Below are 17,225 nucleotides of genomic sequence, written 5' to 3'. Positions count from 1 at the left end.
TCACACTTGGGGGCCCTGCATAAAGATTAGCCGGCATAGCACTGGACACCTGCACAGCTGTTAGATGCATCTCATCCTGCAACACATCATGCATGCACACAGCAGCTTTTCCCAGCACCCAAGCTGCTGAACAGCAATGAATTGATCTATTGTTGGATGGTGGTTGATGATATCAATGCAGCCTACACTTACTGAGGTCCTGACACATACAGTAACCCCAATGACTACAGTACTGTTTGTGTAAAAGATGACATCATCCTCTTACACTTAGTAGGTATTTAATTTATGATGGCAGACAGGTTAGAACATTTGCCAAATCACGGCTCTGAATGCACAGATCATTAAGCAACATTCCATTCAAAAATCTATTAAGGGAGAGCTAATTTTCCTTTTTTTAATTATGCTTATTATTAAGCACCAAGCAGCACGTCATTTCATAAAACTCCAACTTTTAAAACCTTCGCACTACTCGCTACCGCCCATCATGGTGTATTCTGGTCGGACTAAGACGGTGTGTGGAAAAGGGAAACCGGCTGGAAAAGTTGAGATTTTTTTGATACATAAATAAATACTTGATGAAATCATTTTTATGCCGAACATATCAGCACATGTTTGAAATTCAAAAGGAGGCATTAAGTCACTTTCTAATATGCATTTACAACAGTATACAAGGCTTTCTTAAAGCGCATGGAATTTTGACATTGGAGTTTGGTCAAAATCTCGCCATACAGGACAGAGACTACCTGTACCGGGTTAGCCAAATCTAGATGTTATGACAGCAAGCCCCTTTACTACCTACACTGTTGTAAAGCTAGTAGCTAAAGACGTAGTAGCTAATCAACGTGTGGTGTTTGACAATTTAGAAACGTGTCCTTAGTTACTTGTGTCAACTCACAAGTAAGTTACACAAGAAGGGAAATTAAGGCACATAAACCATACACAGCGGCTTCCGATTCCGAACACCGGTCACTTGCACATAATCGCAGGAGGTTGAACTTCGTTTAAAATCTGACAACTTAGAGTTGACCCTTGGTTGTCGGCAAATACACACACTCCAGTAGAAACTTCCCGAATCACATAGGCAGGCTGCTTGATTCGGCGCACACATATTACACCAACAAGCATGTATTTCAATTTAAAAAAAAAAAAACTTTTGACCACAATTCCTCCTCACTACTCGCTATCACGTAGCTAGTACCAGATGTGTAAATTCAGCCAGACAGCAAGCCAGGCAGCGTTAAGTTGAAATCTGTCAGTGGAGTCTGGCTTCCCCCTCCATACGTACTGTGGGACCACCTAACAAAGTTCAGAGTGGCAACAAGTCAAACTTACCAGAGTTTGTTCATACTGCAGCGCCCGCTGGTCTGACCCGTCCCCTGCCATGGCTCTGCTCTGTCTCTACCCGGCGACTTGATGAAATCTTTTCACTTGAAAGTGAGAGGAAGCCGGCAGCGATATCTCTGTGTGTGCGCGGTGATTAAAGCATTGGACTAACTTTAGTTTCTGTATGGGAGTTCACAAAGGGAACTCCAACTACAGAATGCGCCCTGGTTACAGTAAGTTCCTTCATTTTATAGTCTCAAGTCCCCAGCAAGATACACACTGTAAGGCGGGACTTAGGTGGTTTGAAGTGGAATCGACCCTCCCATCTGGAATCAACTGTCAATCAAGATAGAAGGATTTATGCTCTCTGGGTTGTTCAAAGCTGTTCATGAGAAGTTGTTCCTCACATTTTTTGACAGTTTAAAGGTGAACATAATCCAAAAGAAACATGAAATTTGTGAGTTACCTGAGTCCAGGTGGACTGATCCTCCACTGCACCCCTGGATGTTGGTTATTCACTACTTCTAGCCTTTTTTATTAGAGCAAATCATTTAATAGTTAATGTATGAATTTGTGTTGGTTGTATCTATTGGCAGTGTATAGACTACTCTTGTGGCAATATTGTTTATGATTTGAAAACCATTCCCATGACATCACTGATTTCATTCTAAAAAATAATATGAAAAACTTTTTAATTAAACCCTTCTGAGCTGCCTCTTCTGGGCTCTAAAGACAGATAATTATTCAAGACATTCAAAGTTAACCAATGTCCTTTAGGACAAGATTCACACAAACAATTGGTATTAACTTTACCCTTCCCCTTTACTCTCTCTCTCTCTCTCTCTCTCTCTCTCTCTCTCTCTCCCTCTCTCTCTCTCCCTCTCTCTCTCCCCCTCACCCCCCTGTGGGGTGGTATGTGTCATCCAGCAGATTCCAGGTACATCTGAAGTCTCTGTCCAGAAGAGGGCAGTCCTAGGAACAGCTAAGATACTGCGCAGAACCCCCAAACTCCCAGAGACCCGAGCTTGAGGATGACAGATACCACCCCACAGGGGGGTGAGAGGGGGATTTTCTATATCTATCTAGAGAAAGAGAGAGAGAGAGAGAGAGGGAGAGAATTTTATCCTAAGACACATAACCTGTATGTACAATAGCAGCTACTAGCATAACATACCCGAATCCCCACCAAACTGTTGGCAGTCGAATTGCATTGTGGATAATGTAGGTTTTGATAAGGAAGAAGAATGCGTGGAATAAAAAAAGATGATATCTCTGGTTCTGCTGCTCTGCTCTTCTCTGCTTTGAAACTGTCCATCATTAGTCCGACAATGTTATTCTGTAGGAGTGCAATGCTAAATCAGTGGAGTACTCTTTCATGAGTCAGCCCCTATTGATGCAGTGAAAGTTGTAATTGTAGTGTAGGTGGGAGCTAGAGTGGGCCATTTGTAAGCCCTCTTAAGGCCCCTGGTGGTGCCCACACCCCCCTTGGGAAATACTGAGGTAAGTTCCAAGGCACAGGTGCAAGGTAGGTTATAACATGAAATACTCCTTTTACTTTACTGCAATTTTTAGTCATGCTTGCAACCTTTTTAGATGGCAATGTCAGTCGGTCCACCACTTCAGTCCAAACTGAAATATCTCAACAGCTATTGAATAGATTGCCATGAAATTTTGTACAGACATTCATGGTGACTCCCTATAGATAGCCATGCTGCCCAAATAATGAAGCCTACTGACTTTGGTGGACTTTTCATCTAGAGCCACCAGCAGATCAAAAATTTCACTTATCCAGTGACATGCCTTACCATCTACTGGATGGATTGGCACAAAATTATGAACTGACATTCATGGTTCCCAGATGATGTATCCTAATCACTTTGGTGATCCCTTAACGTTTCATCTAGCACCATCATTGGGTCAAATTTTAATTTGTCAGCATTTTATATTTATACAAGAAGAAATGTTTTTGTCCAGTACTCTGGTTTCTGACCAAATACCTGCAAAACTAATAACATTCCTGTCAGCCTCTGCTGTACTTTGTGTTTACTAGCAAATGTTAGCATGCTAACATGCTAAACTAAGGTGGTTAATATTTTAAACATTATACCTGCTCTGCATTCGCTTTTTAGCTTTGCCATTGCGAACCATGTTGTGAACATGTGAGCATTTAGCTCAACGCAGCGATGTGTACAGCTTCACAGAGCTGCTAGCATGTCTGTAGATTCTCAGTCTCATAAAGTATAACATGATATTTCAGGTAAAGTTTATTGTTGAGCAGATCAATGAGGTGCACATGTCATCTTGTGATATAATACACTCATATGAGAGCAGAATCACATTTGGAAGATCATGCCTTGAATGAAAAGTCAGAAAAACAGCATTGACCTGAGGTGAATCCACGGTGCATCAGTGGGCAACAAACTGCTGCTGCACTGCTCTGTATTACTTTGAGATGTTCAGACGTTCTCAAGATATTAACTGCTGGCCCCAAGCAAAGGATATCTCTTCCTGAGGTCAAACACATGCTTGATTTAATTCGTCTTCAGAAATTTGATACTGAGAAACTGAAGTGTTTGATGTTCTTTTGCAGTGATGTGAGACAAATACAGGGAACCTGAGATGGAACTCTACAAAGATACACACTTAAGCCTGCAAAGATATTTTCCACTTTAACAGAAAGTGTGTGTGTGTCGGACAGACTAGGTTAATCAGTGGAATAGCCCTTCTTTGTGTGACTCTTGTTTGAAAGTGGCAGCCTTTGCAGTTTAACCCCCACGTCTTGTGGAACTGCTCTCTTCAAGGTTGTACAAGGTCTTGCATTTTTGATACTCATGATAGCTCTACTTCCTCACAGTGGAAAATGACTGGAGGTACACGATAAGCAGAAACACTGATGATCAACACATCCATCCATCCATCCATCCATCCATTTTAAGCCACTTATCCGGATCTGGGTCATGACGGCAGCAGGCTAAAACATTTTTTTAAAGGAATCTTTCTTCCCAGCCACAAAACACAGTTTTGCGGTATTTATTTATTACATTTTTTTATTGCAAGACAAAAGACAGAACATTGACAGGACAACACGAGGAAAACAAAGCAATAAATACAGGACAATTAACAAAAGTCTAGCCTGAGAACAAGGTGACATTAGTTGTCGCCGTTTGTGTTTATGTATGTGTGCCTGTGTGTGTGTGCGCGTGTGCACACGTGCATGTGTTCCTGTGTCCCACGCTGCCGGACTAGGACGAAGTCTATAAAGTGGATGGGAGAGGGAGAGAGGGAGGTGGCGAGCTAAGGGAGAGCACGGGGGAACAAAAAGAAAATACCCCAAAAACAAATAAATGTACGCTAATGCTAATGCTAATGCTAATACTAATACTACCTTTGCCACCCCCAATACTACCACTGCTATTATTACTACCACCATCACCACCACTAATAATAATAATACTGTAGTCAGGGAGGGTGCTAGCAGCACTTCTGCCCCGGCCGCTGGCAGTGAAGCAGGATGGGGGCAGCATCCTGGAGCTCCAGAACGGGTCAGCAGGACGTTACATGAGCATGATATGAGCAGAGCACAAGTTACCACTATATACCATAGACTGTATACAGCTAACCTACTTTACATTGCACTGTAGCACGCTAAACTGTTAGCAATGATAGTTGTGCTAGTGACACCAAACTAGCCTTGTCTCGTTTTTGGGGATGATATTTGTCATTTTATTTTGCTTATTTAATGGTCTGCCTCCAAAGAACGAGTGAGAGCCGCTGCTGAGAGACAGACTCTCTCTCAGCTAGCACAAAGAATTCCGAACCATAAGTTTTTCAGATAGTAAAGTCTTATTCAGAGCCACTTACACAAAGGAAACTTATTATAATATAACATGGGATGTTCAGCATTCCAGAGTCAATAAACTATTAGCTAATTCATACACTGAGTAAGTGATAAGTGTGTTGCACAACAGAATTGGCACATTCCTGGAATGGTAATTGAAGAATGGAGGTCAATGAGAGGGAGAGGCCTGAGCAGTGACACTGCTAAAAGCCATTCATCTCCACATCTGTGTGTGTGTGTGTGTGTGTGTGTAGGCCAGCACTCTTTGTGACAGAAGCCGCTCAGCTGTGACTGTCCTGCTCTGCGGCCAGCTTACACCTTTTCACATGGTCTGTGTTGACAAGACAGATCAGTCCGGCTGGATGAAAAGCCCACCACAGTTCACTATTTCTAATCCTCTTTTGATTTCTGTGGAAGACCCATCTGACACCCTCCAGCAGGTCTGTCTGCACTCTAGTAGTCAGGGACAGTCTGTTTTTTACCCTGCTGGCTTTCAGTGGTGGAAAGTAACAAAGTACATTTACTCAAGCTAGTTATTTTGCACATTAATCCTTTAATTTCAACTAACCACAGTTTTTGTTTTATTATGAGCCTCTACCAAACGGCTGAGATATCCATTTACAGTAAAAGTGCACTTTAAACAATTTGCATTTTTTATTTGACCATCTGGTTTTAGAAACGCATGAAATGTGTAAAACATGAGAAAAAAATACATAAAAGATTTTTTAAAGATGAATAAATAGAATGATCAGAGCAAGGTGCTTAGGATCTGTTACTGTACTTAGCTTTCACTCTATCGAACTCCCAGTATTAGCAGTATCGCCCTAGATTTACCTGATTAGTCACCATATTGTCATTGAAATCTGAAACAAATGTCGGAAAAACCATGCTAACATAATAATGTCAAAAATGTACAATAGCATTATGATTTATGAAAGCTCTGGTCAAGCATACATTTTTTTGCTAAAGAATATATTAATTTCAACCACACTTTCAAAAAGGAGGGGATATTTATATCAATCAAAGGTCAATGAAGGGCTGTTGTAGCTTAAACCAACTGATAAACTTGATTGAGTCAACTTTATCAGTGGTGCATTGCAGACCTGTTTTGTTTTTTTTATCTTGAAAGGACCGTTCACTGCTGGATGTACGTCTAAACGCAGGAAATTGAGCCTGCTTCACCTTGTGCTCACCCAACCTGTGCAATTCTACCAGAGGAGGAGGTTTTCCAAGACATACCCCAGTCTTTAGTCCAGTAAAGGGCAAAGCAAACGTCCTGGAGTGCAAAGCAAACTGACACCACATATCATCAACGAGAGAAGACAGCACAGTCTGATAATGTTTGCACAGACTGTAATGACAGTGGTAAAATTCTAATATTCAAGTTAATCATTTTCACTATGCTGGGAAATGGTTTTCATAACCACAGATGCCAGACCTGTCAAAGTTCAGCTTTTCATTTCACTTGGACAAATGAACCTTATCATAATACGGCACTTTCCAGGAATTACATCAGCAAGGTTTTTTTTTATTCTTTTACTGTCACACAAGTTGTGACACAACCATGACAATGGATTATCTTTGCGCCAGTGTAAGATGGATGTTATTCCATCAATGGCCATCGTGGGCATAGAGAAGAAGAATAAGGAGGAAAGGGTAAAAATCTCAGCAGTGTTTGAATTGACTGTTAGTTTTGGGCATCCCGAAGGGAAAAGGGGGACCCGACATGACAATATAATATTTTAAATATAGAGAGAAAATCAATCATCTCTTTTCATTACGGGAAGTAGCAAACAAACATTTCTGTATATGAAAAACCCATTAACTACAAAGCAAACTCGTTTTTTATCAGCCTTGTGTCATCAGTCTGTGAAAAGGTCAGGCTGTTTCCTGGGTGCTATTATCCCCTCAGGCTCTGTTCCTGTCTCACTCATGAGTGGCTCATTGCGGTAAACCAATTAAAAAGCCTTTCTTTTAACTCTAACCACATGTCTCACAGCTGAGGATTTATATCTTTACTAGTACTTGTACTTGTTTTCATATTTGTTCTGCTCATATGTTGGCCCTCAGTACACCTACACACACAGAAACACGCACTTTCCTTTAACCAGTGATGTTTCCCTTGAAGTAATAATATTATTCCTCCACGCTGCTTTCCAGCTGCTCAGTCTACTTTTGACCTTTTCTGAGTTTAAACGATTTTAATCCCTCCTCCACCGCTTAATTTGTTTATTCCTGGTTTGTCTCAGTGTGTTTGTGCATTCACACATTGTGTGAGTGTATGTGTACTCTTTTGTGCTTGTTCCATGAGAAGCTACTCTCTGCTAAAGCATGTGATGTTGTTTGTTTCAGCTTTGGCACTTTTTATTTTATTTTTGTGTCTTGTGTTTTATTGTCTGCAGTAAAATCAAACTTGCGATCTCTGAGGGGTCCACCTCCTCCTCGCACCATGTGGAGAACTCACAAATATCCTGGAACTATGTGGTTTTTGATGTGCATCTCAGTTCACAAAGCAGTTCAAAATATTGCCAGACAAATAGACCATTTGTAACAGTGGAGTACAAGCCAGTGATGTTCTGATCAGGCTCTTTCATCCACTTGTGCAACACTGCAACACTGACCCCTTTTGTTGGATATATCCAGATACCCCAGGTATAGTAGATAACCACAGAAAAAGCAGGATGCATAAGCAGAGCAGATAAGGTTAAAAGGCATTTTACTTGAGCAGTCAGTGAAGGCAAACAAGTCCAAAAAGGGAGCATGCATGCAAACAAAAAGCAGAAACAGGCTGAGCTCAACAGAAGACAGACAGACTAAACTAGGGCTTGGACTGTCTGAAATGACCAGCCCGCTCTAACGCCCAACGCGGCAAATACGGCCGCTTTGTCAGGGCCTTATGCATCACGCCATGACGCCGTGTGCCCCTTAGCGTCACTTCTGGATGCGCCCGTATAAAGCAATGTTTTGCTGTGCCGTCGAAGTCAGGTGATGTAGTATAAAGAGCGAGAAAGGTCAGTGTACGGTGGAGGTCGACGTTGACTTATTTTAACTTACAACTTAATATAAGTTAAGTAACTTAACTTACATAATAACGTACTTATTTGAACTACGTAATTTACGTACTTATTTGAACCCAAACCATGATCTTTTCCTAAACCTAACCAAGTAGTTTTGGTGCCTAAACCTAACCAAACCGCCACCTTTTCACAACGTTAACCCCGTGTGACGAAATGTTTCTCAAAGCAAGCTTTATTTTGAAAGTCTAACCGGACGTTGCTTATTTATCATTGCTAACTTGACCGCGGAGCCCTGCACGTGCAAAACTGACACCGTGGCTACAGCGTCATAGTTTGAGTTTGAAGGCCGCTGACCAAGTGGCCGTATTTGACGAGTTGGTAGCGAGAAGTGTTGTAATGACTCTCTTTACTATATGGTACACTAAAATTACTGTCCACCATTTTATTTGAGTGTCCGAATTCTGCGTCTGTAAATGTATCCACTTTATAGTGCCCTCAAAGATGCTGCTCACTATTGAGTAAACTCAATTATATAGGGAGCAGTGAATGACTGAACAAGGGAGTGATTTCGGAAACAGTCGTAGTGTCCACGGCAAGTCCACTACTTGCTGCTAACAATCCCACAATGCAATACGTCGCATTTTATAGATGCAAAACTTTCATTCATGTGATACTACACCTGTCAGTGATGGCGCAAAATGACGATGAAGTGTCCGAAAAATGCACTGCTGACTATAGAGTAAACTACTGAGTATGTATTAGGGACTAGTGAATTATTATGTGATTGGCCTAACACATTATAGCTATATTGCACTTTGTCTTCTATTGTATTGTACAACTTCTTTGTCTATTACAACTACTCTACAATGTGTAGAATATTGAAAATGTCCGACTTAGGTGGTAGTGTCAAAAAAGACACTGTGAGAGCGATGCATGCTGCTGCCACACCGATCTGACCCAGGCACACAGAACCTGTGGGTTTACAGCAGGGGTGGGCGATATAACCTAAAATGATATCCCGATATTTCAGGGTATTTCTGCGATAATGATATTACTGACAATATGACAAAATACTGGTATTATACAGAGGCCATTACACATTAACAGTGTTATCATCAATTATGGATTGCAACATCCAAAAGCTCACATATTTTCCTCTGAGCTACCTGTATGTCCACATGTCTGCTGTTATATAGATTTGTATTTCTATATGTCTGCGTGTGTATATTTTCTATATGCATTTTTGTGTGTACATGTGTGTCCTTAAGTGTCTTCTAGTATATAGTCATATATACACACATACATAAGTGCACACAGTGTGTGTGTGTGTGTGTGTGCGTGTGTGTGCATTCCATTTCCATCCACACGGTGATGGAAGCTGAAATAAAAGAATAAAAGGTCTTCTCAGGGGGGTTCAGGGTGTGATTGGTGAATCCTACCTGACGTTGGGCTGCAGCTTTGAGGTCGGCCAATGGAACGTGTGGTGGAAAGAGAGATGAAAGACCATGATACACACACACACACACACACACACACACACACACACGTTTTTTTTCTCTCTGTTCTCAACCGTGTCCTGTCTTTGTTTGGATTTTCACCGCTGCAGCTCAGTCAAACTACTTTACAGTGGTGATGTGCTGCTGGGTAACAGTGATAGTAAGACATGTTTTCAGGTGAGAGATGAACATCCTGTAAAGAGATGATAACACAGACATAAAAAAAACATTCATGTGTCACTGGTAGCAACACTTGCAACACTTTAACATAACACAATGTTGAGTGATGGCAAATAATACTTCAAAAGATGGAGTTAAGTTGCTAAGTCTGGCAAATTTACATTAAATATAAATTTGAACAACAAAAGCAAATAAGGATATTCTGAGCTGGCAGGGACTACAGTAAGTTTCCTATTTCCACAGGAAATGAAAGTGGTGGGAAACTGGAGACTGTGTAACTAAAAGTTGCTCCATAGCAAATTAATATGTGATTAATTACCTGAAATAGTTCCCAAAATGAACCTGGCTACATCCATTTAAATCATTTTAAACACCTTAACAAGCAGCAGGCGCTTGCTACCTATTTGGGATGGCATCTGGTTGAATCCTCACTCAACCTTGGCTGTACTATACATTGTTTGAAACCACAATTCTTCACGATTCAATTTCTGTAAACCATTTTAAGGTGCCAAAATCACTGTGATAACAGATTCCTATTTTGTATCAGCAGTACATACAAAACAGAGCAGTAAAATGCAATTTTAAAGAAAGTTTTGTTTTGGGTATATCATTTTCTGGATTGTGCACAAAAGAGGAGGTGATTAATACTTGTTCAGTTTCATCAAATTTGTGAATTCACAGGATATACTACTACACAAGACTTTTCATCAAGTTATTTTAAGACTTTTTGTGTAACAGCACCCATGGGAACCACAGCACTACCTCCATACTGGAGAAAATTAATAATTCAGACCATGATCAGGCAGTTGAAGCAGCAGCAGACTGACCATCTGGACGCCTGAGAGATCTGCAGACTGCTAGCTCCAGGATGTCTTGGCTCATTGGCGCAAGACACATTGTTAGAATCTAAGACCAAGAGTCAGGGTTATTTTTATAACAGAAGACATTTTTCCAGTACAGAATGTGAAGAAATATCAATACAACACTGAACTAGCTTCATCAAGTTTGAGTCAGTTTATAAATCCTGAGAGCAATTAAAACAAAAATGATACTGAGCAGGTGGACAAGAGTGCAGACAGTGCTTTAAAAGTGGTTTTCAAAAACTGTCAACACATTTTAAAAGGCCTGTCATGCATACAAAAATATGCTCATTTACACTGATTTATATGGTTCACTGTGAATGAGTGTTTATATAAATGAAGGGGATCAACAGATGTGATCATTCCTCCTGTTCATACTGGCCACTAAGAGATCCATTCCTAATGTACTTTCAATGTAAGTGATGGGGAACAAAATCCACAGTTCTTGTTTTGTGCAAAAAGGTATTCAAACGTTTGTCTGAAGCTAATATGAGGCTTCGGCCGTCCAAATTAGACAAATCAAGTGGGTATCCTCCAAATTTACAGGCTTTTTAGTGCAATATTCCATCTTTTTAGTCACGCTAGCAGCCTTGATCTACTGGTCTGTCGGTCCACCACTTTGGTCCAGTCTGAAAAATCCAACACATTCTCATACCTAAACGACAGAATAGGTTGTTTGCCAATGACTCCCAAAACCACATATATGACATTTGGAGAGTAAGAGAGAGAATCTGGTGCTATAAAGGCTGTAACTTTGTAAAATATCCACTTAATTTGACGGACTCAGACTGCTGACGCTTCATATTAACTTAAGATAAACTTTTGATTGCCTTTTTGCACAGAATTAGGACTGTAGATTTTGTCCCCCATCGCTTACATTAAAAGAACATTGTGGAGAGATCTCTTAATGGCCAGTATGAACAGGAGGACAGATTGCAGCAAGCAAAGCCTGTTTCAACGCTTTATCTGAAAGCATATCCTGATTTTACCTGAACTGGCTGTTTATTTTATTGTTTATTTTATTGCTTGTGTGTATATTATGTGTTTTATTTCTTGTGGTATTTTATTTCTCTTGTTGTGAAGCACTTTGTACTTTGTTTTGATAAGTGCTCTGTAAATAAAGCTTTATCATTATTATTTATATGGGCACCTGAATATTGTTTTAAGACAATTTGAAAAATTGTGAACCTATGCTTTAATGTAAGTTATATATAACAACAAGTCTGACTCCTTCAGCAAGATTCCCAGCTCCACCTGGTAAAATAATGTCACACTATGACTCATGTATTTAGTATTAAAAGGCAGAGTGTCTGACTCAGTCCATAAAGTATGCAATAAAGGAACATTCAGGCTTTTTTTGGGAACATGAGTCTTGTTCTTGCAGCATACCTAAAGAAGAGTGTAGACATGTGTGCTCAGCTGGAGACTTACAACAGAGGTAAAAAATATGATCCCCAGGCAGCTTTTTAACTATTCCAATCTTCACCCAAACATTAAACATTAAGGTATGTCTCCTGATGACACAGAACCAATTGATTCTCTTTTTAAATGTATTTAGATATTATTGTATGGATGTCACAAAACCTTTTACAGCTCAGCCAGGACAAAACTGAAAGTTTAGTCATAGGTTCTAAAGCTCAGAGACAGAAACTGGGTGCAAAATTTATCCCAACAAGTAAGAAACCATGGTGTGGTCTTTGACTCAGACCTGAACTTTAAAGCTCACATGGCGTTTGTCACCAAATCTGTCTTTTTATCACCTGTAAATATCACCAAAGTGCGACTATTTCTCTATCTGAGTGGCAGAGAAACTAATGCACGCTTTTATATCGAACAGGCAGAACTACTGTAATGCTCTCCTATCGGGTCCACCCAAACAACAAATAAATCAGCTACAGCTGATTCAGAATTCTGTGGCCCAAGACCAGAAGGAGATAACACATCACGCCTGTTTTAAAGTCCTTACATTGGTTGCCAAAAAAAAATGTACTTGTTTTTAAAGCACTTCACGGTCTGGCACCAGCACATCTGTCTCACATGCTTACAGTATATGAACCAGTGCAGCCGCTCAGGTCTGTTCGTTGTTCCAGTGCAGGACTAAAACTTTTGTTGAGGCAGCTTTTAGCTTTTGTGCCCCGAGCCGCTGGAGCAGTCTGCCGAAGGACCTGAGAGCAGCTGGAAGTGTTGATATTTTTAAACATAAACTTAAAACCTACCTCTTCAGCCAGGATTTTGATTAAGACTGGTTTGTAGACATTATTTACTTTATTTTATTCTCGTATTGTATTGTATTTATGTTGTAAAAATTTTATTTGATCTGTTATTTTATTATTATCTATTGTTTTTATCCCTCTTATTGATTTTATTTGTTTTTACAACCCGTTCTCATTCCCAGGTCGTCAAATACCGACGTTTTGTCACGCCTCTCATACAGATGCACAAGGTACCCTTTAGTGTCCGTATGAGACGCATCAGTCCCATTGGAGAACTGAGGACCCGCCGCCCGGATGTATTTACCTCACTGTTAATTCCCATGTTAAAGTTTTCTCTCATTGAAATCCTCAACATTTCTCAAAACTAGAACACGAAAGTGTCCTTGATAATTCAGCAGTACGATAGGTTAAAGTTACGGCTGTCAGTTTAGATTATTTCTCCTTTGATTCTGAGAAATAAAGTATTTTTGTCCTATTCTTTTCTATTGGCCTGCTTCCACATCAAGTTTTTTTGTGAAAACCAAAATGGTGGACATTTCTTGAATTCTCAGTGGAAAATGCAGTATTTTAAGATTCTGCATTAAAATGCGTTTTGATAACATTTCTCGCAAGAAATGTACATTTTATTTTCATGATCTTTGTTCAGTGAATGTATACGATCCTTAGTTTTGTTGTCGTTGCTATGGTGGTTGCTATGGACGCTGCTACGCACACCTAATGCATGGCGCGCTTGACTCCTGTTTGGGGCTGTCTGCCGTCAGTGGGCTTCATTCCATTTCAAAATTCTGCCGGTCGACCGTAACCTGAATCCAAACGCCACTATCTCTGAAAAAGGCGCTTTATAGCCTGCGATTGTAAAATGTGAAGTTGCTCATTTAGTTTTATATTTCCAAGAATATGTGGCTGAGGATATTTAATTATGAAATCACCTTTCTTAAGAAGGGGCTATCAAACTGGACTTTACCTTTCACATCCCTCATTTAATCCCTGCACTTGTCACCTTCATATATTTCATACACTTAATTTCTTCTGTGTTGCGCTTTTTTGGGAGCAAATGCCAAGACACATTCTTTGTATGCTTGCACTGGCTAACAGATTCTGATTGAATGGGCTATGTCATGCTGACATAAAATCCCAAAAGAGAAGAAAAAGAGAAAGAATCATAAAGATACAAAAACTCTCCAGGGTTGTGGAAATAGTAGCCTATGCATGCCTCAGTATTTGATGACCTGTGAATGTCTTTTCAGCCATAACCCAAGCACTTCAGGCCTTCCTCCAAGCCTGAAGTAAGGCCTTAGATTGTCAGCAGTATTGAACAATAATCACTGAATTTCCACTAAAAAGAAAAAAAAACAAAAGCTTCATTTTAAATGTCGGAGCTGAACCAGATACATCGTTGGAAAGGCCGCGACCTGGAGAGTAAGATTAGTCAGTGTGAAGATTCTTCATGGCTCCTGCTTTGAACCTTGAGCTTGGTGCATGTTTGAAGGCTTATAATCCAGCAACAAAACCAACTGTTATAGAGAGCTCTTGACTTCACATGTCATGTGAGCCTAGTCAACAACTGGGGGTGCCGTCAAATAAGACAAGATAAGATATATTTCATTGATCCCACAGCGGGGAAATTGGCTTGTTACAGCATATATGTGATGGATAATTGCACAGAATACTTGCACTGATATTTTAATAAAACACATGGTGTGAGGCTTTATACTACTATGAGAGATGGATGAATTGCACAAAGATGTGATTGCACCCATTTAACAATTAGATATTTACCACTAAGCCACAGCCGCTACATGCCCTCGTTAACTTGCCCTCGGGGGGAATCCCCGCTGCCATCAGAAGTGTCGTTTCATTTGTTGGAAAAGCTCAAGTGAACTTGGTGAGATCGACCCTTGGAGGGCTGAGGGAGCGAGTCAACGATGGTCACTCCAGAGATGTATATCACCCACAATGCATTGCAGTTATGTATTTAATACATCCATGGTTAGGTGGCAGTAATTGACATAAAACTCCTGTTGCCTAGTTAGCAGACAGTTTCTATCAAGAGAAACTCATTGATAGCTTGAAACTTTTTCTGAAAAATGTCATATAACTAATTGCATGGAGAAATGGCTGTTTTGCAAGATATCATAAACCCGTAGCAATAATAGTTATGATAATCATGATGCCGATCACAAACAGAAATTTTTCTGTTTGAAATTTTCAAACAGAAATTTCTAAATCAGAAACTGATGCAGCTAATTACAAAGTGCCTGCATATTGCAATTATCTGCAGAAAACGCCTTTGCCTCATTGAAATGAGTCAGCAGATATTTCTGATGATTTGTAAAAAGCAGTACAGCCCTAAGCCTACAGCTGGGTGATGATCCATGATAGTTTGGGTGTGTTCCATTTAAATCCCCACTCCTCCCCTGCACACTTTCCATCTGCTCTCCAAATGGCCTCCGTGCGACGTATGCTGTTATGTAATACCAAGGGCTGAGAGGAAGTGAATGACGGGAAGTGAAACTATTAATGAAATGCAGCCATAGTTTAGCCAAAACAGGAGTCGAATACCCTGTGGTTTACAGCTTCTGCATGACATCACTGACTGACAGCCAATGGGACTGATGCTCACAGCGTCTCATAGTGCCGCGGTCAGGTTAATATTGGAGTGGATGGACGGCCAGAGCAGTTCATCTGAGCGTCTAACCGTGCGTTCAGACTGCTGCCGGCGAGAGCTTCAAAATTTGCTCTGGCTGCCCTGCCAACAACACTGTAGAAGGATTCGTGGACGCTCTGATGTGGATGAAATAGGTGGCAAAGTTCCTTAGAATGCTTGAAAACAAAATACAAGGGCAGGACTTCTAAATTCCAATTGGTTGCCGCCAAACCGCGTCATAGCTCATTACCATTGGTTGTACATTGAAGTTAATTGAAAGCCCAGTGTTTCTCATACAGACGCTCAAGAGTACCTTGTACATCTGTAGGAATCGCCAAGGGGTGTGACAAAATGTTGGTATTTGACAACCTAGCTTATATCGAATTCTATTTTATAATAATTATTATTATTATTATTATTATTCAATACAATATTATTTATATAGCGCCAATTGATAACAGAAGTTATCTCATTGCACTTTTCCTATAGAGCAGGTCTAGACCGTACTCTTTCTAATATTATTTACAGAGACCCAACAAATCCCTCCATGAGCAAGCACTTGGCGACAGTGGCAAGGAAAAACTTCGAACAGAACTATTATAGCTTTTAATCTTTTTCTCATTATCATCATTTTTATGTTTGTTCCGTTCTTTAAACTATTTTATTTCACTCTACTAGGGTCTACACTTCTGTCTTATTATCGTGTTGTCAGTCATATGTTAAGCACTTTGAACTGTTCTAACCTGCATGAAAGGTGCTATACAAATAAAGTTTGATTGATTGATTGATTATAAATCCTCTAAATGAAGGTGAATATTAAAATGCATTGCCCAGATAATCCACTACGATTGCACTAATTGACAAAATCTCCTCAAAACTTTGTATTCATCTAAGGACACTGGTCCTCATTCATCAAGGTATTGTAAAAGAGCCAAATGTACTATGGAAATGAAAATCTTGCCACATCAGACTAATGAAACTCTCTAACAGAACTAAAATAAGCACAAATAAATCAGAGGCGGCTGTGGTTTAAGAGCTCATTATTTAAATATGATAAACACTAATTATGTGAGTCTTCACTTCTTTAAAGAAAGTCTTGGCACAGTGAAATATGCACACTCATAAATATCATTATGTAATTCCAATAATCTTCCATGTGCAGTGCAAATACTGAATTGAGCAGAGAGATGTTCTCAGCAGATATGAGTCAGAGCTTTGTTTATGGCAGTTTGACAGTGTAACAAGCAGAGTCCAGTAGTTAGATGAACGAGGGCCACTGTCTTTCCAAGAACCTTGAAAGTCAATTGTAGACTGCTTAGAGATAAAACCATGAAAATACTGTCTCTCTCATCTGTGTCTCTGTTTCCTTCTTTTCTCATCATGTCTGCCTCTACATCTCTTCAGTCAATTTTTCTTCTGTTGCTTTTAAATCTGTTTCTCTGTCACGCATGCACTGACTTACAGTCATTCACTGAAGACTAACCTTAACCATACCTACATCATGCCTAACCCCAACCCTTACCTAAACTGCAACCTGACCCTAAGGCCTAATGGACACTGCACGACTTTTGCCATGATTTGCTTGTCTCACATCCATTTTTGAGATCTGATGCAAAAAGTCAGCACCCTCTCGTCACGACAGGTCGCAGTT

General features: G+C 40.1%; 1 protein-coding gene across 4 annotated transcripts in view; it reads right to left on the bottom strand.

Annotated features, from left to right (window-relative positions):
• clcn2c (chloride channel 2c) overlaps positions 1-17,225 on the bottom strand; it is a 195,072-nt gene that overhangs the window by 162,942 nt on the left and 14,905 nt on the right. The window contains exon 1 of one of the 4 annotated variants that reach the window (XM_044202138.1): positions 1,333-1,637. The exons of 1 other annotated variant lie outside the window; for it this stretch is intronic. In XM_044202138.1, the coding sequence (XP_044058073.1) occupies positions 1,333-1,383 (51 nt within the window). In that variant the 5' untranslated portion in view covers positions 1,384-1,637. Of the gene's footprint in view, positions 1-1,332; positions 1,638-17,225 lie in introns of those variants that run through there. 2 more of the 4 variants (XM_044202133.1, XM_044202135.1) reach the window with 2 other exon arrangements.

The sequence above is a fragment of the Siniperca chuatsi genome, linkage group LG7 (genome assembly GCF_020085105.1).
Source record: "Siniperca chuatsi isolate FFG_IHB_CAS linkage group LG7, ASM2008510v1, whole genome shotgun sequence".
Taxonomy (NCBI): Eukaryota; Metazoa; Chordata; class Actinopteri; order Centrarchiformes; family Sinipercidae; genus Siniperca; species Siniperca chuatsi.
The sequence above is the reverse complement of the archived record's forward strand: the minus strand, read 5'-3'. Positions and strand labels throughout refer to the sequence as shown.